Source organism: Mauremys mutica, chromosome 16 (assembly GCF_020497125.1).
Source record: "Mauremys mutica isolate MM-2020 ecotype Southern chromosome 16, ASM2049712v1, whole genome shotgun sequence".
NCBI classification, from domain to species: Eukaryota; Metazoa; Chordata; order Testudines; family Geoemydidae; genus Mauremys; species Mauremys mutica.
Genome location: NC_059087.1, coordinates 17,769,834 through 17,795,835, shown reverse-complemented (window position 1 = coordinate 17,795,835; position 26,002 = coordinate 17,769,834). Strand labels below are relative to the sequence as shown.

Sequence of the window (26,002 nt, the reverse complement as noted above, 5' to 3'; positions counted from 1 at the left end):
TGATGCTCTGTTTCTGTAGCCCATCACAGCATAAGTGATGATTTCAATTGCAATGCAATATTGATTTCCTGCACTTGGATCAATACAAAACATTTCTTGGTTAGCTTTATATGCTGCCAGGCAGAATCTCATCACCATCAATCTTACTGATTAGCAGCTTGCACACTACTTTGGTATATGTGGGTTACTGTATTGTTTTAAGACACAAAAATAACTAAGTAAAAAACGTAACATCTGTCAGAAGAACCCCAACACCAGCTAATCTTATGATCTCAGAGATAAGAGAACAGCAGATGGGCTGTTTCAGCAAGAGGCCTTTACCTTGAAATGTTCAACTCTAGCCCACTGGATTATTTTAAAATGAAATTTCAGTGTTGCGGTATTACCGACAGAGAGATAATAAATATGTATTTTATAGCAACTTTGATCCTGTGTGCTAAGTGGGGCACGCACTGAAGGAGGACACTGTGGATGCCAGACCTAAGTGTAGGGCAGGAGCTCTCAACCTTTTACATTCTGAGGTCCCCCCAATATGCTATAAAAACTTCATGGCCCACCTATGCCACCACAAGTGGTTTTCTGCATATAAAAGCCAGGGCTGGCGTTAGGGATTGCAAGTAGGACAATTGCCTGGGGCCCCAGGCTACAGCGGGCCCCACAAAGCTAAGTTGCTCCAGCTTCAACTTCAGCCCCAGGTGGCAGAGCTCAAGGCCCCGGGCTTCAGTTCTGCACAGCAGGGTTTTGGCTTTCTGTCCTGGGCTCCAGTGAGTCTAACATTGGCTCTGTTCCGTGGAACCCCTGAAACCTGCTCGCAGCCTCCCAGGGGGCCCCGACCCCTGGTCTTCAGAAAAGCTGGTCTCTTAGAGTCCCTCACTTGATCTGGACAGGCTCAGGGAGGAAACGCACTTCCTATGGACAGTCCTTGAAGGGAGTTCTGTCCTTGCTTCCATGAGAGTCCACTCTACTCTCATGGGGAGCCCTAGAAGAAGAGTGCTTGGGCTTAGATGTTGCAGGCTCCACTCCAAGGCACATGCTTGGAGGGACACGGCTAGTGAATTGTGGTTCAGGGGCCTCTCTCCAGTCCAGATAAGAGAGTGGCCTCATAGTCTTCTCCACCAGGTGCTTTTGGTGAAGTTCACAGGCTTCTCAAGTTCTGGGTGGGAAGAAGCAACACATATTGCACTTTGCCGATATGTGCACCTCACCCAAACAATACAGGCACCGCTGATGTTCATCACTGATAGAGAAGCAGCAAGTGCAGGAGACACAATCCATGAATCCCGGGACTCTGGACATAGCCCCAGAGCCAGGGAGGGGCTCCCCAGTTGTGGGGAAAGAAATACTATATGCTAACTATAAGCTTTAACTACTAAGCTAAGATATGTAACTATTTACAAATATTTTCTTCTGCAGGTTATGCAACAGAGTGAAGGTGGACACTATTCCAACTCAGGCCAAGCAGTGATAAGAAGGAACTGGAGAGGCGTCAACCCATACCACCCCTTATGCCCTGAGTTGGGAGCACAAGGAAAACTACTGTGCACGTGTGGCCAACAGACACTGTTTTGAAGAATTTCTGGACTCGGGCGCATGGTTTGCATGAGTACCCCACGTGTGGAATATGCACAGGGACCAGCACTCAAAGAAGAATTAAAGACTATCATGATGCATATGAATTAAGGCAGCACAGGAAACCTTAATTTTGGTAATTCCCAACTTCTGAATGCTTGACTTTACAATCTTAAATAGTTTTTACCTTGTATTTTAGTGTGTAATATATACATATTTTATATTCTCAGAGAAGTAATTGGTCTCCTATTTAGCTCACTACTATTTTACTAATACATGCATAGCTTTACTTAGTTACTCTCTGCCAAAAGGCTGCTTAATCTGCACAGATTTAATCAACACAAAGAAATAAAAGAAACAGATGGTCATAGGCCAGTGTTTGATCAGGCTTGGCTTTGTATAACAGTACACATTTGCAATATGCATATAAGAAAACACTGACTTGAAAGGGACATGTATGGAAAAATAAAGAAACATGATGGGCACCATATTGGGAATGCTATAAAGGGAACTAGACACAGACTCTTGAGGACTGAGACACAGTAGTTGCTCAAGTGTTCTAGGGAACCATATTGATCAAGATGGGAACGGTTTCACTCAGCATGGATTAGATAGGAATCAGTTTCATAACACATGACAAAATAAATGATTCAACACAGTCTGCTCACTCTGTTTCTGCCCCTAAATGTTGCTGTACTGACATCATTTGCTTTTTGTCTCACTACATAGTGCTATTCAATGTTTAGGAGCAAGAAAGTCACCTTTGTCATTGAACAGGGTGATGGAGAGCCATAGATTAATCATGGCATGACATGCCGCTGTGATGCTCCTCACATCATGGTGATGCATCTCTCACTCATCACCACTATTGTTTGGCAGAAAGGAGGATAAATAGAGCTTGGTGTATTTGTTCCATTCTCATCTCCCACACCTCCAGCCCTACACACTGCCTGCTAGGCAATGAAATAGAAGATTTATCATATTTTTGGACTCCACAATAGCTGCCTGAAACTTCTGAGTCACTGGCTAAACTATTCTAAAGTTAGAGTGGTCACCAAAAGCAACCTCTAGAGTAAGCCTGAAACATATTTCCCATTATAATCTCCTATTTCACATACTTAGAACTTTCCAAAATACTATTTGGGCTGAAATTTTCCAAGTTTGGTGTCTGCCTAAAAATTAACTTTTTTTTTTTTTTTTTTTTTTTTTAAGTTTGAGTATAATCCCTTCAGCTGTTGGAGTTCTGGAAAAGTCAGACAATCCTGTTTGTGTTTGTTTTTAAAAACAGAGCTAAGGGGGGAGGGAATGTACTTTTTGAAACTTGGTACAGAAAATATTCAGTGATGTCACACACCGACAATTTTATTATGAGACTTGCTATTTTTGTGAATCTGATAACCCTGGGTCCTGGAATCAGACAAATATAGGGTTGTCTCAGCTTTCATTTTTTAAAACACTGAATTTCTACCCTTTTGGTTGTAGGTTAAAAAAAGTCTGAAAACGTGAACTCTAAAGACTTAGACACCAGAAGGTAAACAAAACCCCAAAGTTATTTTATAAAATCACATGACATTTTGGAATCTGACTCAAAATTGTGAATGCTTGGGGTTGGCAAATCTATATTGTCTCTATTGAGGATTAGAGCATCCACTTGGTATAAAGGAAGCTGGCAGAACAGGCCACTGAATAAGGCATTGGTCTAGGAAACCAACGTTCAGTTCCTGGTTCTGCCATTGACCTGCGGGTGACCTTGAGCAAGTCACGCTCTCCTCTCTGCACCTCTCTTTTCCATCCCTGCTTTGTCTGTCCTGTCTGTTTAGATTATATAAGCTCTTTGGAGCAGAGTCTCTCTCATGTTATGGTCATGGTCCTGCAACGTGCGGAACTCTACACTCTCAGTGGTCCCACTGATGGTACTCCCACAGTGTGTAAAGTTAAGAACGTGAGCACGTCTTTGCATAACTGGGGCTTATATATTTGCAATGCCTAGCACATGGTGCCAAGCTCTCAGTTAGGGCCTGTAAGGACTACTGTAATACACAAATATTAATTTAAAATTGACATTAAAGCATTTGAAAGTTACGCACTGACCATATAGTGCAGGACATTTCCTTAATGTTCCTGATTCACATGTACACATATATACACTATGAATTAATAACTAGCTACAGGCTAGTTTTTGCCAACTCATTCATGTGGAGTAGAGCCTTATATTGAGTGTAGACCTATTGATTCCAGTGGGACTATTTGTGATATAAGATATTACTTAACAAAAGGCTGGCAAAATTTGGCCCCCGTTTACTCTTCTCATTGGCTCCAAGAACTCAAGCTCTGGTGGTGAAACTTGAAAGCTCCACAAGCCAAACAGCTGCTTCGCAAGAAGCCTGCAAGCACAGCTGGTGAAGCTGGAGATAAGATATACAGCTATTAGCTTATAAAATTCACACTCTGAACAGCTGTGGAATTTTTCCTTTTGCTTTTCTCTCCTTTTTTCTCTTAAAAAGGAAAAGAAATTTTAGAAAAGCTATTCATACATAGACATTGCACAATTAAAATCACAGTTTGGAAATGCACTGCAATGTTACCTAGTCCATTTTGCACATACATACTATTTATCTGATTAAATGTACAGCATAATATATTACTATTTCCAAACTCTATTTTCTATAAAGACAGGATGTATAACACAGCTGAGTTACCAGTGCTATTGGAACCTTCGCTTTTGTATTTCTTGGTTTTATCATTTCAGCCATGCAACTTCCATGTTTCGTTAGTGTAGCTAATCACATTTAATAAAAGAAACAATACTTTGGACTAATGTGGCATTTTAATGTGATAATCTCAAAGTGCTTTACATAAATGGGCAATAATTATGATGACCATTTTTCAAACAGGTAGTGCTAACGCCCAAAGAAGTTAAGTGTCTTGCCCAAAGCACGCACACAAAGTCAGCAACAGAGTAAAGAATATAAGCAAGGTCTCTTGATTCCCCTCCCTTCTTAAAGTTGGGATGGTGTGTTCAACTGCAAATAGGAAGGGAGATATCCATAAGATAATTTCTCTATTAGGATGCGGTCCATGCTATGAAAGCGTTTGAGAACCTCTGTTCTACCGTTTGGTTTTTAATTTTACTTTCATTATTTTCTAATTTCTCCATAGACTTGCATTAGCTGACTTCAAAGACCTTGACTATCTCTACTCCCATGCTTCTCTGCAGGGCCACTAATGATGCAAGAGCCATCTTCTCAGCTCATGCCATCAGGAACTGCTTTTCCTTTCACCTCTCACCCTCTTGAGTCTCAGAATCTCTTAGAATTTCTCATTTTAAAAGTTAAAAACCTCACTGAATAGATACTGCTTGCATTGTTTCACTATTCTGACCTCCAACCCTTGTTCTATTCATAATCTAGAGTTACACTACAGGATTAAATCTAGGTGGCATACTGTACCATATCACAGTGCAACTCCAAGTTCAGGTCTCCTTTATTAGTGTGCAGTCGTACATAACCTTTTTTCTTCACATACTGGTATCGCACAACGTCCTCCTCAATGGCAGCTGCCTCAAAGCAAAGATAAAAATTAGCACTTTTGAAATTTCTTCATTAATCTTTAGAAGTTATCTGCAAACAAATCACTAGATTCCTATTAGATGATATCCTCCCCATAGACTTAGAGATATGGTAATGTAGAAATCATCAGATGGTAATCTCACATTAATCATCCTATGTCATACAATTTTCATTCTAGAAAGCCACAACTTGTCTCGAGCCAACAACGTGGCCTGTATTTTAAGCGTCAGGTAACCCTGAATATTACACACTGTAATTTTCCAGTAATATCTACTAATTATGGGTATTATTTTGAAACCAAATTGCTTCTTGCCAAACTTAGAAACCATGCAGGTAGTCATCAGCCAACCACAAATTGTTGACATATGAGGACCTGAACTGATGGAACCATGTCACTACTGGAAAGTCAAACCAAAGGCTTACTCCAAGAGACTTATTTCATTTGTGTCAAAGAAACTCCATTTCTATCAATATTTCTAGATACCCAAAATCTGTCTCCAAAGCATAGAAAAATAAAAGCAGGGATTCAAGCTAAGTAAAGAAAATTACTTTCGTAAACATGCAGTTGGAGTACTGGCTTCAGGCTTTCACTAAGTGTACTTGATAGTCCGAAATCTTTAGTCCCAAGAGTAAGAGCTCTACCTTGCATTTTAAACACTAATTGCCAAGTCACTTAATCAACACTGAAATTAAAACATTCAATTCATTTTTGTTTAAGCTCGAGGACGAAAGGAAAGAATTACTGTTTAAAATGCATCTTTGGCAAGAAATATAACCTTGAATAGCAGTAAGTCAAAAGCTGCTAGACAGCACACAATTTAAGATATAATTTTAACCAATACCAAGAGGTCTTTAAGCCAAAAGACAGTAAACATTTTACATGAGAGGAGATCAAGTTTCATTGCTAACTTGCATACATGTGCATTCCATTTTGTGGTCCATAGGCATATGAAATACCTCATTAATTTTAGCTCAATATCTACATACTTGCCATTCAGAGCAAAAACTAAATTCACAATTGCTACATTATTTTAGAATGAACTCACTGGAAAAAAGTTATCTACCTTTTTGTAACTGTTGTTCTTCAAGAGGTGTTGCTCATGTCCATTCCATTCTAGGTGTGTGCGAGCCCATGTGCAGAGTCATCGGAGATTTTTGCCTCAGGGTACCCATAGGGTCAGCTGTGGCACCCTCTTGAGCGCTATGCACTTTGTGAACACTGTTGGGGGTTACGAGAGTCCAAAGAGCGGCGCTGTGAACTGGAAATGGCACTGACCCGACACAAAATGGAGGAATCATCTGTGTCCAGAGAAAAATGGAGATACGGAAGTGTGTGTCCTTCAAGTCAAGGGTGGTGTACCAGTCTCCCGGATCCAGGGATGAGATGATGGAGGCCAGGGAAACCATGCAGAACGTCAACATTTTGAGATGCTTGTTGAGGCATTGCAGGTCCAAGATGGGTCTTCCAAGATTAGGAAATAACAGGAGTAGAATCCTTTCCCCCTCATCTCCCATGGGACCTCTACTGCTCCCATTCCAAGGTTGTCTACATCCTGGGCAAGGAGTTGCTCGAGAGACAGGTCCCTGAAGAAGAACAGGGAAGGGGGGTGGGAAGGAGAATCAGCCAAGAACTGCAGAGTGTAGCCCGAAGATATGTCAAGCACCCAATGGTTCGACGTCAGCCACAACCAGGCCGACCGGAAGGTTGAGAACAGAGTAGGAAGCTGGATCCTGGGATGTGAGTGGGGCACCGTCCTCGTGCGCATCCTCAAAATCCCTGTTTCTGGCTTCCTTGGTTCCTGGAATGGTTGAGCTGAGCAGACAAATGGGAAGACAAAGGGTATCATTGTTTAAACCCCTTGCCTCTGTCCTTTTTCCTATAGGTGCTTAGCCAGGGACGGAGGTGGTGGAGGACGACGACGGAACGGCTTCCTAGCCTGCTGAAGACTATGAAGGCCCAGGGAGTGGAGGGTGGCACAGGAGTCTTTAAGGCTGTGCAGCCTTGTGTCTGTGAGCTCGGAGAAGAGCCCTACTACTCCTTCAAACAGGAGGTCCTGTAGAGTGGTCTGCATATCCTGGGATAACCCAGAGGACTGTAACCAAGAGCTGCGCCTCATTACCACTGCAGAGGAGACAACCCTGGCCACCAAGTCCGTAGCATCCCAGGGCACCTTTTGCCATTGCTTTGCCTTTCTCCACTGAACAGGCGAACTCCTGGGCTTGGTCCTGTGGAAGAGCCTCCTTGAATTTACTAAGGGAGTCCCACAGATTAAAATGGTACCTGACTAATAGGGCCTGGTGGTCAGACACCTGAAATTGCAGGCTGGCTGTAGAATAAATCTTTCTGCCAAACAAGTTCAGTCTCTTGGTGTCTGTTTTTCGCCATGCCACTCACCTGTCCCTCTCATTAACAGCACACACGACCAATGACCCAGCTGGAGGGTGTGTATTTAGCTATTCAAATCCCTTTGCAGGGACATACTACTACTTTTCCACCTTCTTAGAAGTGGGCGGAATGGCAGAGAGGGTCTGCCACAGTGATTTTTGTGATCATAAGAACCCCTGGTGGACAGGCAGCATGATCTGGGCCAGGGCGGCGGAGGATACGACATTAAAAAGATCATCTGACTCTTTCACCAACTCCTCAATCTCCAGGTTTAAATTGGCAGCCACCCTTTTAAGGAGGGCTTGGTGCTCCTTAAAGTATGGGTGGGACTGCCAATTTGGGAGGGGCCCACCACCACTTCCTCCGGAGACGACGACGACGACGACAACTGCACCGCAGGGGGGAGGGGCAGGTTCCCCTTCCCTCTCTAGGGATGGCTCCTTAGGCATAGGAGCCTGCTGTGCTCATAGGCGGCAGGTTTGTATAATTTTTGGTGGGGCCCAGAATGGGTGTAATCTCCCTCTACCCAACCCCCCCCCCCCGCCCTGTAAGATGATATATATATTTTATTAAATAGTGTAAAAATGGATTGGAAGCCATAAGCGTTTAAGTTTCTTTTTATTGCATAATATCACTATAATAAAAAATTATTTAACTAAGAATATCAGTAATTAATACTCTTTTGAATATGGAAACGACCATACACTGTTTATTCAATAATCCTCAAAACAAATACTTTCTAAAATTGCAACAAATATTGCCCCTTCTTTTGTGATGTACTTTAGGAGGCAGCAAACACTTTTTGTCGTTGTTTGGTTCTTGAAATGAAGTCATCCAGGAGACTTGCAATGTCCAATTCAGAGGTAAAGTTTTTATGAACGTGCAGAATTGTCAAGTGATTTAGACGTTCTTGGCTCATTGTTGTTCGCAAATAATTTTTCAGTCGTCGCAAGCAACTGAATGATCGCTCAGCGGTGCAGGTTGTAGTCGGAATTGTGTAGAATAATTTCAGGAGAATTGTAACTTCTGACAACAGGTCACTTAAGCCTTCATTTTGTTTTAGAAATTGCTTCACTTCACTCACTGAAGTGAGCTGGCAATTTCTCAATCTGCAAATATCACTCAACATTTCTAAATGAAGAAATAGTTTCTCCATGTTGATGTCACCATGGAATGCTTCACTTATTTGGACAATGTCCTGTTTTGAGCCATTTGCTGCCTCAGTTATAAGCTTCTCCAATTTTACTGCGAATGTAAAGCTTTCTGTTGAAAACCTCTGTTCAATTGCAACTTTGCAAGCATCAATGATCTCAACATATTTTTTATGAAAATAATCTTTAGGGTCACTGAAGGTGTGAGGAAGGCTTCCATGGTCGAGCCATCTTGGAGGTTTGCGTTTTCTTGGGAGTGTAGGCTCATCTAAATAAAGATTTCTTGCCTTCTCTACCGTTGTTTCCCAAAAGCGATTGTATGATGAGTCAGTACGCATCCCACTCAACACCTCTTGCAATAGGCCAACTTTCTTCATAACACTTGTCAATGACACATTTGGGCTTTGAATTTGTGCATTAGCTTCTTCTACCGGACCCATGGCTTTCACAAGAACTGTTAGTATAAAGTATGTTGAAAAAGATTGAAGTTGCTTTGAGAATCCACTACATTTTAAGCCAAATTCATCAGAAGAGTAACTAAGTTCATCTAGGCAGTTCATCATGGCCTTGTAGTTTTGGAGCAGTGATTTAATGCTACTAATCCTTAGTGTCCATCTTGTTGGGCACAATGGTCGTAAAGAAGGTTCTCCTTCACTCTGAAACTCTCTGAATGCTGCCATACGTTTTGGTGATTCCCTGAAGGATTGATGAGATCTTTCACCATAAAAAACATATAACGACACTCTTGAATATTATGCAGGGCATCCTGCGTGGCAAGGTTAAGAGAATGTGCAGCACAATGCACAAATTCTGCTCTCGTTCCTTCACTCTGGCTTGGACCCCAGTAAATTTGCCAGACACATTACTGGCTCCGTCGTAACACTGCCCCCGGCAATCAGAAAAGGGCAAATCACACCTGAGAAGTGTATCTTCCACAATTTTGAAAAGAGAAGCAGCATCCATTGTGTCAGTTTGGTAAAACCCAATAAACTCCTCATAAATCTCCCAGTCTTCACTAGAAAAGAACCTTAAAGAAAAACTTACTTGTTCTTTTCTTGACAAATCGGTAGTCTCATCCATTACAATGGCATAAAACTTAGAAGCCTTTATCTTTTGCACAATTTTTCTTAGCGCCATCATTGCCATCATTTCGATTATTTCATTAATAACCTCATGTGATATCCACTTGTATTTTGTGCGATTGAGCCACTGTCTCAGTTCCTCAGAATCTGTACTGCGTAGCAACAAGAGCTGCATCAAATTTGAATCACTGTCATTATGTCCACGTAGTGCTATTCCTTGTTGAGCTAGGTACTGAACACTGGTAAAAATGTTGTGCAGTGCAATCCTAGCTGACTGCGATTCTTTTCTGTAACTGGCTGACACTAGTGCAGAAACATTTACCTGTGATTGCAGAGCAGCATATTTCATTACTGCTTCCTTGTGACAGGAGGATTTTTCGTGTGATGTAAAACCACGCAATGCATGTTTCCAATTTTGAAATCCAGATGAAATAAATGTTGGTTCAGCCTTCGTAGAAAATATTAAGATCTTCTTTTCAGAACAGTTTTTGCAGACTGAGCAAAAAGCTCTGTTTAATTTGATATTGTACTCCAACCACTTAAATCTTGATAGCCAAGATTGCTGAAAACTCCTTTTCTTATCATCTTGTGGATTTGCCACTTCTTTCTTTTGTATAACTTCAGTTTCAAAGCTGGGTGTTGAACTCAGGCCATCACTTGATGAATTACCCTTTTCTTCTTTTTCTCTGGGTAACTTTATTAAGAATTTATCCATTGTTGATCATTAATGGTCCTACAAATCAAGAATTTGTTGTTGGGATAAAATGAAGCTACAACACGTCGGTGCCACAAGATTACAAGGGTCAATTAAAAGTGGAAAGTCAGAAGCAGCACTTGCCTGCTTCAATATATTATACTTTGTTGTACCTGTTGTGATGAAGTGGGAATGTTCTTAATGTTTTCTCTGAATACTGTGTGAGTGCCTCAGTTTCCCCCGCAAGGTGCCAACTGAAGGTGTTGGGATAAAGAAATCAGGTGGCCTCCTGGTCTGGAAGAGACACAAAGGCCAAAGGAGGGGCTAGAGGGACTGTCAGTTTGGAGCTGGCTGGGGAAAGAGAGAGGCACTCAGAACTTGGGGCTGGGGAACCCAGCCCCAGAAGTGGATCTGACTGAGGGGTCCTGTTTTCTGTACCTACAAGCTCTGTTTTAGACTGTGTTCCTGTCATCTAATAAGCCTCCTGTATTACCAACTGACTGAGAGTCACGTCTGACTGTGGAGTTGGGGTGCAGGACCCTCTAGCTTACCTAGGAGCCCCACCTGTGCGGACAGCGCATGCTGAATGCTCCGAGGTCAGACCCAGGAAGGTGTAAGCTTCTTGCCCTGGAGACAGTATGCTCAGAGAGAGGAGGCTCCCCCAGAGTCCTGACTGTCTTTGTATGGAGTAGTTCTAGAGCAGGGGTCACCAACCTTTCAGCAGTGGTGTGCTGAGTTTTCATGCATACGCTTTAATTTAAGGTTTCATGTGCCAGTAATCATAGATTATTAGGGTTCGAAGGGATCTCAGGAGGTTATCTAGTCCAATCCCCTGCTTATGGCAGGACCAATCCCCCAATGGCCCCCTCAAGGATTGAACTCACAACCCTCCGTTTAGCAGGCTAATGATCAAACCACTAAACTACGACCCCAACCCTCCCCCCAATACATTTGACTGTTTTTAGAAGGTATCTCTATAAGTCTATAATATATAACAACTACTGTTGTATGTAAAGTAAACAAGGCTTTCAAAATGTTTCAGAAGCTATATTTAAAATTAAATTAAAATGCAGATCTTATTAGTTTACTGTGATCCTTGCCTTTGCTTTTCCTTGTTGAGTTTTCCAATGTCTGGTGGCACCTATTTAGATACTTTAAGTTGCACACAGGCTTCTGAGTTATAATTTGATAACTGGCTGGCAGGAGGTCAGAGGCTGGAACCCCAGATTGGCAGCTGCGGTGAGTGGAGTTGGTGGCTGGTAGGGCTGAGCAGGGCAGGGGGCCTGTGCTGAAACTCCAACTGGAAGCAAGGTGAGTGGGGTTGCGGGAACTCTGGCTAGTAAGGGCCAGCAGAGGGAACCCCAGAACGAGGTTGGGCTGAGCAGCTCAGCCTGCACCACATGCCATGAAAAATCAGCTTGCGGCCAACCCCTGTTCTAGAGCATCCCAGCATCCTCTTCTACACCATGCGCTTCCCGAAAGTCTGCACAGGGCACTGACTCTCCCTCCTCTCTGGCCTTTGTCTTTTTTCCAGGCATTAGGAGGCCACCTGATCTCTTTGTTCTCCAACACCTTCAGTTGGCACCTTGCAGGAGAGTGGCCCAGGCCATCAGTTGCCTGGAGGCAGGGTTGCAGCCCTTCTCTGTGCAGACACCATCACACTGGCCCTCTAGGGCTTTACAACAATCACACCCCCTTATCCCACCATCTAGAGCCTTAAGAAATGCATTGGGGAAACTGAGGCACACAGACAGTATTCAGAGAAAACACCTGTATACGACCAGTTACATACTTTGAAGGGTGTAAAATAATCAAATATTGTGCTAAATACAATGATACTCCAAACTGACCACCAAATTTAAGTTGCATGTTTTTCCCCTCAGGTGAGGGTTCTGGGGTGGGGCTGGGGATGAGGGGTTCACAGTGCAGGAGCGTGCTCGGTGCTGGGGGTGCAGGCTTTGGGGTGAGTCAGGGCTGAGGATGAGGAACTTGGGGTGCAGACAGGCTGCCCCAGGGCTAGGGCCAGAGAGGACTCCCCATCACCACCACTGGCAGCAGCAAGCTCCAGGGGAGGGACCCCTCCTCTCCCCCCTGCCCCCCACAGCACACTCACTCTGCACCACAGTCACTGCATATGTTCCTTCCTAGGGCCCCTCAGGTCCAGAAAGCCCACTCACCTCCCCTGTGATGGGTACCAGGGGGTGGGGGTTGCCATCACAGGTAGCCTTCCATGTTGCTGCCCCTCACCATAACTTCACTGTGGATGGGGCTGCCCCTTGCCCAGCATGGGGCAGAAGTGGGGTCTGCATGGTGATGGCTATGGGGCAGGGGAGCAGGGTGTCATAAAATTCACCCAAGCCCCAGCTGCTCAGGTAGGTCTATGAATCCCCCTCCCCCATCTGCCCTGTGGTGGGTGGATGCTGGAGGGGAGGGGCACTGCCTTCACATATGGCTTCCTGCCTCCCTGACCCCTGCTGCAGCCTGCAGCCCCTCACCGTAGCTTCAGGGGGGGGGGGGAGACGAACGGTGGGAGGGGATGGCATGGGGCTGCCCCTTCCCCAGCGTTGGGCAGGAGTGGGGGCTGGGGGGGAATCATAGGGTCAAACACTCACGGAAGCCCAGGACCTGCTCAGGTGGGTGAGGTCAGTCTCCGAGTCCTGGCTGGAAGTGCCCTTTGCATCTCCTGCAGGTAGGGGGAGGGGAGGGCTGCCAAGCATGGCACAGCCCCCTCCCCTCCCCCGGCCAGTGCTCCAGCAAGCAACAGCAGCCGGCAGCAGCAGAGGCAACAGGCAAGGCAAGGGAGAGAGACATGCCTGCGTTTAAGCCTCCAGCCTCCGGGGTGGGGTAGAGGAGAGGGCTGCCACCAGCACGGCGGGCCCCCCTCCCCCTCCCCCTCCCTCAGAGATGGTACAGTCAGCAGCAGCTTGCACTCACTGCTGACCGGCAAGGAAGAGACTGAGACACGCAGATGCAGCTGCCTGCGTTCAAGCAGTTAAGCTCTCTGGGGCCGGGCGGGGAGGGGAGGGGGGAAGCTCTCCAGCCCTGGCGGCGGCGAACATTGGTGGGGCAGAGCCCCTGCTTGGGATTTATTCATGGGGCTAAAGCCCCAGAGCCCCATGTAAGTCAGCGCCTATGGTTGTGCTGTCCCTGCATTGGATTCCACACCCTGCTCTGACTCCGGTGCCGGAGGTGGTTTGTCCGAGGCAGCCAGGGAGGAATGGTGGGAGTACGGGACCGGTATCATCAGCATGCCCCAAAAATTCCAGAACGGCCATTGAGCAGGCCACTGTCCCTGCTGCCCCCACTGCGGCAGATGCCATGCTAGTCTTGTGGGTTAGTGGTGATTCACCCTTTCTTGGCAAGGGGCTGAACTCCTGCTCTGACTCGGACCATTGCCCGCCTTGTGACCAGGGCGGAGCAGTAGAAGCCCAAGTCTGCCGAATGACCCTCATTGGTGACCGGTGAGAAGAGGGCGAGGATCGGTGCCTGCCTGACAAGCGGTACCAGTGAGATGGGGACCGGTGCCACGATGGGGAGCAATCCCGCACCAGTGGGGGTTCGACGCCTGAGAGATCGTCTAGGCGATAGCGACCTGCGCCATGACGATCTCTGGTTGGGGCTTGCCGGTACCAAGGGTACGAGGATCAGTGCCTCGACTCTGGTGTCCTGTACCTTGTGGGAGAGAGCGTGGCATCGGGGATCTTCTGGCCAGAGACCGAGGTTGTGGGAATGGGGTCCTTGGCAGTGGTGATGGGGACTTATGCCTGTGGTCCAAGGATGCTCCACTGCCCTATGGGGCGGTCCCAAGACTGGACTGCCCTGGACGGTGGGGCCTTAGCTGAGTTCAGTGCTTGGTGCAGTGGCAGCTGGCTTACTGGGTCTTTAACCACCGAGGCCGCTTCAAGCAACGAAGGCCCTAGGAGGAGCCGGGGTGCCCTGCTGCTCCCAAGAGTCAGAGGCAGATGCCTGGCTGGGCTAGGAGGTCCGAGCATACCAGTACCCCCATGAAGCTCCAGGGGAGGCATGTGGCCTGACACATCCTTTGTTCAAAGCCCTCTTCCTCTCTGGTGCTGGGGAGCTGCTTCTTCTTACGCTGCTTCTTAGGCATCGGCAGTGAACTCCGCACCAATACCGATGTGCTAGGAGTGGAGTCCGAATGGGAGGGCTCCGATGCAGGACGAAGCACAGCCTCCATGAGGAGGGCCCTCAAGTGGATATTCCGCTGCTTCTGGGTTCCAGGGCAAAAGTTCTTACAGATCCTGCCTTTGTCCTTTCTATGGGACTCCCCAAAGCACTTTAAACTAATAGGCATCGGCCTGTTGCATGACGACCTTGGTTTGAAGCCTGGGGAAAGGGGAATGCCCTGGAGCAGGGAAAAGTCCCAGTTGGAAATCTAACATTTAAACTAATGGCTAACTAAGTACCTAAGAACTATATATACAAAGGAGATAACAATAGCTGTTAAGAACAGCGAACACTCTTGCAATGCAAGACAAGGTGCTCCAACCAACCGTCAGGAGCAGTAAGAAGTAGCTGAGAGGCCAAAGGCCAGTGGTGCCTGATATACCAGCGCATGAGCGCCACACTCAAGAGGGCACCACAACCGACCCTATGGATATCGCTAAGACAAAAATCTCTGACGACTGTGCGTGTGGGCATGCACACACCTAGAATGGAATCGACATGAGCAAGCACTCAAAAAAGAAACCAGGGCTATAGCTGCATGGACAATATTATTATAAGATATCAGATCCCTGGACTGGATAAATTCATGGTGGCTAAGTCCATAAAAGGCTATTAGCTAGGATGGGTAAGAATGGTGTCCCTAACCTCTGTTCGTCAGAGGATGGAGATGATCACTTGATCATTGCCTGTTAGGTTCACTCCCTCTGGGGCACCTGGCATTGGCCACTGTCGGTAGACAGATACTGGGCTAGATGGACCTTTGGTCTGACCCAGTATGGCCATTCTTATGTTCTTATGTTCAGATACTGACTAGACAATAATGCATTCTTGCAGTCCTCTCAAAAGTATGTCTACAGGACAGCATACTTTATACCAGTATATCTGATTACAATACACTTTGTTAATGATAGGTATCAACAGTACCTGCTTCATGTGTTGTTTCTGGGGCCATGGCAGTGGATGTGAAGGAAGCACTTACTGTCCCTGTAGAATAGTGAGCCTGTACAAAAGATTAAAAATTCAGAGTTAACACTACAAAAACTGGAGGAAAGAGATGTAGCATTATAACATCATCTCCTGCACTCTTCCCTCAAATCCATCTAATTAATTTTGATGTACATACACACACAGTCAAATAATAAACTACCTATATAATAGCAGTAGTAATAGTAATAAATACATAAATAAATAAATAATACGGCTGTATGAAATAATGGAAGCAATTAGTCAGCTATTGTCAAAGCAACTCCAGTTCTATTAATTGTTAAAAGGAGATCAGAAGTTCCTCTACACATAGGGTAAATTCCAGGCCTCATGGATAAAACGGATGATTTCTTTTATTGTCTTCAACGGAGTCAATATTTTACCCATATGATCTCCAGTGGGTTTAATATCAACACTTTTCCAAGTGCCCTAATAGAATGAATTAGCTGTCAGTTTTAGCTTCTCATTCCCACCAAGAATTCAGATACACTATGGTGAAGATTGTCATATAATTAACATTTCTTTAAATGTTACCAGAGGAATGTTTCCTAAAGTATCTGCCACATTCCCAATGTCCTTGTAGTATTACAAAGCTGGGCTCTAAAGATCTTGAAAAAGAAGCTATCCCGTTGGACAATACATATACTGGCTATTTCAATTAACAATCCCCTTCCTCATTCCAGAGGAAGGATGGGGTTTCCAAAATATGTTAGCATGTCAAAGTATTCACCAGAAGCACTGCATGAACTGCCCAAATATTTACCAACACAATATGCTGTGTATTTTTTCAAATCAGGCAAAACATCTGTACTTAAAAATAAAAAGTTTCAGGCGTGAGTATTCAGTCTTCAACAGTTTCTGAAAAATACAGTTGTAAATTGAAGCTGTCAAAGCAAGGAGATGTGCATTAATATTTTTTAGTCAAGACTTGTTTGGTAAAAAGCAAATGAAGCCACTAACTACTACAGCTTGATTTTACAGTACATCTGTTATGCTGTGTTTCTCGTAGGTTTCCTATTTCACATTGACTTTTTCAGTTGTAGAGAGCTAAACTTGTTCATCTCATTTATCAGATGAGTGAGAGTGTGGTTTAGCCCCCATGACTCATAATCCTCTCGCCTGAGACTGCCAACACGAGCACCAGATTTGGTGATGTGGACACATGGTCTCTTAGAATTGGACTGACACCTGTCAACAAATTTCATATAGATCATTAAATAGTCAGCATATGGTTACAACTTTTGGATATTGCCAGAAGTGAAAGGAGCTATTATCCCATAACCAGTCCCCTGACCCTTTCAGCCCTCTCTAAAAAATGGAAGCTTCTGTACCAAACACATACGGGTCTCCACAACTAAGAGCCAGAGGGGAGGGGGAAGAAGTGGGAAATGTTTTAACCAGGGGTTACAAGTCTTGAGAAGCACATGCCAAACATAGCACAAATCACACAAATAGCCATTCTGATCACAATTCACTAATTCTGCTGCGTTGCCAATATAATCAGCAAACAACAACATTTAATCTTTCACCTCAGAAGGAAGCACCGTCATAAAAAGAGTAGAATGAGGGATTTAAGATAAGCAGTGTCACTCTACATTAAACGCATTTTTAAACAACTCTAAAAACTGGTTGCAAAACTAGAAGTGTCCTTTTGTTGTAGGTCTCTTGATTTTGTTTAAAAAGGTACCCTTACAAACAGATTTTTTTTTTCCTGTAATTTAAAGTGGGAATTCTTTTCCTAACGAACAGTTGCTAAAGTAAATAACAAGACCTGGCAGGTTGCTATACTACATGGCACAGCCTACATTCTCCACTCCCAGAAGGGACAGCAGGGTTTAATAATGCTTTGGAAAACATACATCGGCTTTCTTGGTTCCTCTTCTGCAGGTGCACAACTGCTGCAGTTTTAAGCATGTCCGATACTGTTGCGATAAAATTTCATATTGACTCATTTTTAGCTTGTGTAATATTGACCATGATAAAAAGAATCAAGGTTAAATTCTATAATTCCTTACTTAAAATATTACCACTTAATTACTAGAAGCATGCAAATGTCTTCTATATTTCCTATCTAAAGTAGACTTTCCGCTCCAGTTCTTATAAAACGAAAGAAGCACAATGCGGTGGTATTTCTCCATCTGTCACCTATAACATTTGCTCTGATGAATTTCTACTTAAGTCTTTCCAGACACTGAGCTCAAGGGACTTATTGCTTCCACATTATCAGGCAAGGGTTTTATTATTACAAATTATTTTTATATCCACAGCTGGAGATATGAAAGGAGCACTGCTGGCAAGATTTCTGTAAAACATCCTTGTTAAGTGAAATTAAAGCCTACTAAACATATGGAGGGGCTTTGGGAACACTCAGGGTGGCATTTGAGTGGACACTGTCACATGGCTTCTAATATCTATAGCCTTGTTCACAATGTTCTTTTCTCAAAAAAACGGAATCCCACTCATGGATCTTAAGTGGAGTTAAAAACACAAATACAAGACCAAATAAGTAACAACATCTAGCTTGTTTATATATTTACACACACATCTGGAGATCTCAAAGCATTTTATTGAGGTAAATAATATCATCCTCATTTTACGAAGGGGAAAACAGAGGCAGGGAAACAAAGCAACATGCCCAACATGACCCAGTGAAATCAGTGGCAGTGCGGGGTATAGAATCCAGGTTTCTGTGTGCTCTGCCCAATAGGTTCTACTGCCTCCCACAGAAGCCAGTGGAGCTTTGCCAATTATACCAGCTGCCGATCTGGTCCTTATTACATGTAGACAGTTCACATTCCACCTCATTTCATCTTTTTCTCTAAATACATTTTCTTTTAACTGTATAATTGCCTGAAAAGGAACAAACAAGACAAGCCAAATCTAAGCCTTGCAGCTTCTCATATATCTAGGCTCATAAACAGTCTAAATTGCCTCTGTTTTGTTTTTAAATCATGTGGCACACTCCTGCTAACTCATGTTCATACAAGGGTAATCTAAGCACAGTGACTGTTTAGGGAGAGGATAACACTCAGCAATCTTGGATTCAATATGCAGACGGATTATTTCTTGACAACCATGAACACATAGTAATATGCCCCTGATAAGGGCACCTTTTACAATAGTCCATTAAAAATACTGTGAAGAGGAAATGTTGAAGCTGCTTCTGTTGATTTATATATATGCCAACACCAGGAATGATTCACTTGCATTGCCCTTAAGCTGTGTTCCTTCTGCCAAAGATAAATTAATTCAAAGCAAGAAATTACAAGCTGGAAGGAAAAATCTTTATCACCTAACTCACACCATGGTAATCACATCCTAAATTTAAAGAGCTCTACCTCTTATCGCACCGAATTTCAAAAATATTTTAGGCTCATTTACAAATATTTTACAAAAACAAATCCATTGACATACACACATCACTGCATTTCTAAAGAATTGCAGTATAATTTAGCTACGCCACTCTCATTGCCTCTGATGTATGGTAAGTTCCCATGCATCAGAAAACAGCCGTGTCTGTTCAGGTGGTGATATGGCTACTATATTGAAAAATGCCTTTTACCATTCTTCAGAAATGTAATCAGTGTCGACCTATAAATCAACTTACTGCATTCAGCTTATCCACTTTTCTCTTTTCTGGGGCCTTCATTGTAGCTGCTAGAATATCATCTCCTTTGAATTCTTTATACAGCTCCAGTAAAGTCTCTCGGGTCTCTAAATTTGTATTTTTCAGATAGTAAGATGGATCCAATTTTGCTTTCTCTTCATCTATAAGACAGTATTAAACCACATTTTCAGTTAAAAAGCAAGCTCTATATCTCAAAATCATTTTGTTCCCCTTCAACTTAACAGGGCCATACATATCTCTCTCACCAACAGAAGTTGCTCCAGTAAAAGATATTACCTCACCCTTCTTGTTTCTCTATAGAAGAAGAAATCTTTTTCATGGAAACTGTCACATATTTTTGCTCTTCTAGAAGTGATTACGATGAACGAGTGAGTAGTAAGACACCATATGAAAAAAGTGATATCCAAGTATGGTGAGACAAATACTTTACTGGCCATGTACTATAAAAGGGCTTGACTTTATATCCTTTACCATTGAAAGGCTCTTCAGAACAACTGGAAGCTACCTAAACTCTTATAAATCAATTTAAACCACTTGTACGGAATACTAAAGACAGACACTATTTTTGGATACACAATGCAAAAAATAAAATCTTCCCTTTGTCCCCTCAGGGAATGAAACAGATCTATGGCTCATAATTCCCAAGATACATGCTGTCATAGTACAGAAGTATTTTTTTAAAGTGACATAAGTCACACCTGTGTTCTGCCCTGGCATGCCTAATTTTTGCTGAGTTATGATTCGGGGCGGGGGGGGGGGGAGCAGAGCCAAGGCTGGAGCCTCAGGTGTGGGGCCAGGAGTGGAGCTGGGTGCCGCTCCCTCCCTGTTCCCCCAGGGGGGTTGGCCCGGGCCTCAGCCACCCTCCCCAACCCCAGGGGAGCATGCCCCACAGTTTGGGGACCTCCGGTCTATTTAAGGAGAAACACAGTGGGGACTGTCTCTTACTGTGTGTTTATACAATGTTTAGAACTACTGGTCCCAATCTCAGCTGGGGCCTCTAGGCGCCATTGCGTAACATTTCATAATCCCACCATCCAGCGTTTTCTTTTAGAAAAATCACTCAACATTCCACTAATTATTCTCCGGGTTTGCATATTAAGATTAGAGTTTCTTCAGCCAAGCTTTAGTTCATCCTTACCTGGGTCTGTCACCTTTAAGTTGTTTTTAACATGGAAGAAGTTGGAGACATTAAATTTGTCCAGATTGGTTGGATCCTGGAAAAAAAAAAAAAAGTATAAATCTTCCCAATGGAAACGTAACAGCAGGTAATAGTGAGTGTATGTTAATCGAGTAGTAAACGAGGGGCTGAAAAAGACTGAACTAACCATGATACAGACAAAATTTCAGCTAAACTATATATGGAAAACAGCTACTAACATAGCAATATCTGAAAGGGTAAAAATTCCTGGCTATATTTGTTATATGATTGAAATTTAGTGTTGTGTTCATTAGTAAGTACAGAACCAGTTACTAGCATAGTGTCATTCAATAGCCTGGGTTCAGGTAACTGGTCACATCTTGCAAACGCTCAGATTCTAATTCTGAACTGGGATTAGCTTTCCAGAGAATTGGCCAAATGAGATGTCCAGCACCTAGGGGCCAGATTATTGACGTTATCTAGACACCTATAGATCCAGATAGGTGCATACTGGAATTTCCAAAAATACCTCGGCATTTATCTGTTTCTTTAGGCAACTAAATGCCTTTAAACAATTTGACCCAAGGAGGATAACACTACAGACAAATACAATACAATAAAAATGATTCCTTCATTTTTAAATAAGAAATTTAACATTTTAAACAGGAAATATAATTGAACGTCCATATGGTGCAATACGTGTTATTCATTTGCATTCTGAGATTCATTTAAAGTGCGCTAGTACATCAGGCCTTCAGAGCCACATGAGTCCTATTGATCATGCAACACATTTTTTCCAGTGTTAGAAAAAATTCACTTTAGTGCAACACTTTTCATACCCAAGATAACAGAGCCTTCTTTTAAAATAGCAGGGAGTCTGATCATAGCAGTACCGTGATTATGTCGGCCAAGTAAACAGCAGCTATTTGCTCTACAAAACATACAGCATTGGATATCAGAAGCCGTCTACTGAGAGCATACAACAGGATTGCTGTTGTTCAGCAAATCCATGACTGGAAACAAGAGGCCACATCTAGAGAGTATTATTAGTGTCCCTGCCCATTTTTGGAAAGTGCGATCTGACCTTTTATTTCCACCAGGACAACTACCACCAAACATTGGAGGAGACTCCCTCCATGTAATGTCTCATTTGAAGAGCAATATCTCTAATAGCCCAAAATCTCTTAATACTCAAATCTTCCTGTAGGACTTGAACTCATGACCTAAGAGTACTACCAACTGAGCTGTGAAGGTAGTTCAGTAGAAGTACTAAGCTAGTACATAGTCCATGAAATAAAAGATAAGGGAACTGAAAGAACAAAGATCTTTTATCATGGAATACTCTGGCTCAAAGGTAGCCAAGGTATTAAACGACTGGTTGGGGGGAGGGGAGAGGGAGAGTCATCACTTTCACAAAACATTTTTTAAACAGCTTCCCAAGCACAGAAAGGTGGTAAATGATTAAAAAGACATTAACCTTTAAAACAATTAACTCTAATTTCTGTACTAACAACATTTTAAAAACAAATTATAGTTATTTCTCAGGGGTATATCAGTAAGCCAGTTTAGTGATATCTCTATATATTGCTAAACAAAAAACCTTGAAGCACTAAACTCATTTTCAAGCAATTTAATACTAGTAGGGAGCAAATGCTCACTCTGAGGGACATTAGGAGCTGAATCTGAGGTCCTGACTCAGTCAAAACTCCCACTGACTTCATAGATGTGTTAGGTCACAAGCCTATAATTCGCTGCACTCTGGCAGAAAATGCAGTGAATTGCGGGATTGGGGTCTTCCTTTGGGATTTGATCCTAAAAGTCACCTTGCACCTGTTTTTGCCAGCACATCTTGCTAGGGTCAAGTAGCCAATCCAAGAGAAGGATAGTCGCGCGAGTGGATAGAAAAGGGGACCAGGAGTCATGAGGGCTAGCCTTATTTCTGCCACTTGCTGTAAGACCTGAGGCAAATCCTTTCAGCTCTTTCCCTACCAATAAAAACACACCTTACACACATGCTGTGAGCATTAATCAACTTTTGTGGAGCATTTCGAAACCTAAATATTCTGAGACCAAGTATGCTCTATTAGACTGTAAGCTTTTTGGGGCAAGGCCAGTTTCTTAACCGATGTTTCATATGGTGCAATCCTCACTTACAAGGTTATGTTAAATAAGCAACAAATAAGTATCACATTGAAAACTCTATTAAGTGACCCACTCAAAGAACCAGCAAAAAAACTAATGACCTACTAAATGTGAACCTTTAAACTGTGCGCCTATGTAGCTTCCTGTCCAATTTTGTGTGACCTTTAGTTAAAGTGGTTAAGACAGGGGGATGCCTACTGGAGAGGCAGATTTCACACTAGTATCATTCAATAATCCTTAATCTTTCCTCAATCATTATTTCTCCCCTAAGGCTTGGTCCTTGTAAGCTCATCTATAGAGCAAAGAGGTCACAACATCACATCAGGATATCTAATTATTCCAGGAAATTGTATCTTACAGAAAATAAAGAGTTGTAAAGTGGTAAAGGTTGTTTGGGGATACAAAATCTAAAATACCTTAATAAAAATACAATAGTCAAACGTTCAAAAAAATAATATTGCAGAATACTAGGTTAGTGATTAATACACTGACATGAATGTGAATAGTATAATAATTCAAGAAAACATAACAAAATACTCAAGTTGTTACTTTCAATTAGAAAGTTCTCAAGATTCCATCTCTACTAAGTCAATGGTTAATACTGCAAAGCTGTGGCTTCATCTCTCATTAAATGATACAATTATGCCTTTCATTCATCCCTGAAATTGTATGCCTCCATTGGTGAATAAATCTTTAGTTTTATTGCTGGCAGTAAAACCAAAAGACATTTATGAAATCAGCCTGCATGAGTCTGCACCCTAATGACGACCCACTGGCTTGCCTGCTTGCTTCTTCCCCCTCCCTCCCCCAAATCATTTCCCATTATTTTTCAGTTCCACAACAGCAACTAGAATGCAGCCTCACCAAGGTATTTGACGTTGAAAAGCTAGATATTGTTTCTCTTCTTGGAGCTCTTGTGTAAGAGAATGTTGCTTTTAATTTCCAGGAATAGGAAATCTGGGCGTATTTCTTAACTATCCTGGTATGCTCCTGCACTTTTGTATATATACAAACTGTTCCACCACAAAAAAAATAAGTATAACATGCCAAAAAAAATCCAGGGGTAATTTCTGATCTCTAAATTGACATCATAGAGGGAAGTGAGGCATAAATGGAAAACAAAAAACAAAAAAAAACCCCAAAACCCCTGGCAAAGGTCTGTGGGGGTGGCACAACTTTCAATTGCCAACAGAAAATACAGACTGCCTGTTTTCAAGCATTCCTCTAGCTACTCTCAGGCTACAATGTTTACTTACAGAAAGTTATAGGTCTGCCTATAAGCAGGCCAAGAAGAGAATAAGACAATTTACCCCTTCCAGGCATCCAAAAATACATTACAATATTAATTAAGGATTTTACAGAAAGTCCCATGTCTGCCACTCCTGGTCAAGCTTAGGGGTTGCTCCTGGAAGAGACTCTCTTTGTAGCAGGGAGATGGGAGGGAGAAAAAGTGGCCTGCAATAAAGATTAATCTGGTAACATACATTGTATTCTCCTTTACAAAGCCTCATGATTAAATTTATTTCTAATTTACATATAACAAAGTTAGTTGCTTACTGGCTTAATCCGTGTGACCGCTGACACTATGGCCTGGTCCACACTAAAAAGGGGGTTCGAATTAGGGTACGCAAATTCAGCTACGTGAATAGCGTAGCTGAATTCGAAGTACCCTAATTCGAACTACTCACCCGTCCAGACGCGGCGGGGTCGAACTCCGCGGCTCCAAGGTCGACTCCGCCACCGCCGTTTGCAGTGGTGGAGTACCGGAGTCGACCGCGGCGCTTCCGGAGGTCGAACTATCGCGTCTAGATCAGACGTGATAGTTCGAACTCCGAGAAGTCGAACTCACCGCGTCGACCCGGACGGTAAGTGTGGACTAGCCCTGAGCAACTAAGGAAAAAGCCTTTATAGGCCTCCTCCTACCATCAATATACTTCCCCTGGCTCTTCAAAACCTCATTTAACTACCTCCTCATAGTCAACTCAAGAATCACAGTATGGAATACAGTAAATAGCAAACTGCAGCCTCATCTCCTTAGAGATCACAGCTGTTCTGTCTCTCTGCCCTTTGGAGTTCTAAGCACGAATGACACAAATGAGAAACCCCAAGACCTTGTGTGCTATTCTTCATTATACTCGGATAGGCTATTTTATTCAAATAGAAACCTTTAAAGATTTGATTTATACTATTTCCCTTCTATTCCCATTTCTGCAACTCAGGAATTTCACTGTACATTGACTAGGCAAGCCAATTAAGCAGCATACTACAAATGTATTTTTCTTCTGTCACTGAAGAAATGTTCTGTAACTTGAAATCTGTGAGTGGCATCTCAGTCGGATTATCTAGGGCAATAAGTCAATAAACTCCTCCCTCTAAAATTAAGCATTGTGATTCACTAGGAAGAGTTCAATTTAGAACTAGAAGTGTGTTGACTGCAAGAGCACAGCAACAGATGATAACTTATGTACAGAATACTGCAGGGTTCACTCAGCAAACCTCTCCCCGAAAACTTCACAAAATAGGTCTGACCAATCCTAACTTGTGCTGCAGATAATGTGGACAAGTTATTTTTTACTAAAGAAAAGGATGCCCAGAACACAAGACAGATATTTTTGATGTGTGCTTATTTAAATCCAAATAAAAACATTAACACACATTCTTTGGACATATCCCTTTCAGGAAGAAACTGTCCAAATATTAATAAAATATTTAACATGCCAGGTTCATCTCATTACACCGATGACTGTTATTGTGCAGAGAATCAGATGAGAGAGGGAGTCAAATCAAGACATGAGTGTTGAGAATACTGAGATGTAGAGATTAAGACACTTGTTTCAAGGCACCATAGTTGTATTAATGGTGTCTCCTTTGTAGAAAACGACTGGAGTCAATAGGGAGTGCCCCTGCTCCAATTAAGGTGAAGGACCAAGAGCTAAAGATTCCTCGATAATTGCTGTACATACCTGCCTCTTTGTACAAACTTGTCTTTTGTTACTAGCTACAAAAATATAGAATTGCTTTTTGTAGCTAGCAATAAAGGGCAATGCTGGGTTAAGAGAAAGAGGCCTAACTTGTTTCTGTTCACTTTTTTGAACTACAGCAAGGTTAATGAAATTGGAACTTATGGTTCATTAAATAGTTTCAGCATGATATTTTTTTATTTTTAAACCCCAATCTGAATGGAGTATTTAATTTTATCATTTTTAATTAACTTTTTTTCTTTTCTATTTAAACATTCCTCTCAACTGTTGTGACCATAAATACCCTTTGTGTTAATGCAGGAGAGCCTGGAAGGTTAACTAGTGATAAAGAAAAAACAAAACATTACTATTCAAGAAATGCTAAAAAAACAAGCAAAAAACAGTCAATTATAATTCTGAGGTTCCTTCTGATTTAAACTTTAACAGGTAAGAATTTCACAGTGTTGTCAGCTGTCACAATTTTGCCCCAAGTCACATGATATTTAATGTTTTT

At 42.7% G+C, this 26,002-nt stretch overlaps 1 protein-coding gene across 2 annotated transcripts in view; it reads right to left on the bottom strand.

The window, feature by feature from the left end:
- Nucleotides 1-26,002, bottom strand: part of PPIL2 (peptidylprolyl isomerase like 2) — a 136,502-nt gene that overhangs the window by 52,083 nt on the left and 58,417 nt on the right. For both annotated transcript variants that reach the window (XM_044990482.1, XM_044990483.1), the window contains exons 9-12: nucleotides 20,387-20,462; nucleotides 19,228-19,388; nucleotides 15,561-15,636; nucleotides 5,019-5,125 (exon numbers count right to left, since the gene is read on the bottom strand). In XM_044990482.1, the coding sequence (XP_044846417.1) occupies nucleotides 5,019-5,125; nucleotides 15,561-15,636; nucleotides 19,228-19,388; nucleotides 20,387-20,462 (420 nt within the window). The remainder of the gene's footprint in view (nucleotides 1-5,018; nucleotides 5,126-15,560; nucleotides 15,637-19,227; nucleotides 19,389-20,386; nucleotides 20,463-26,002) is intronic.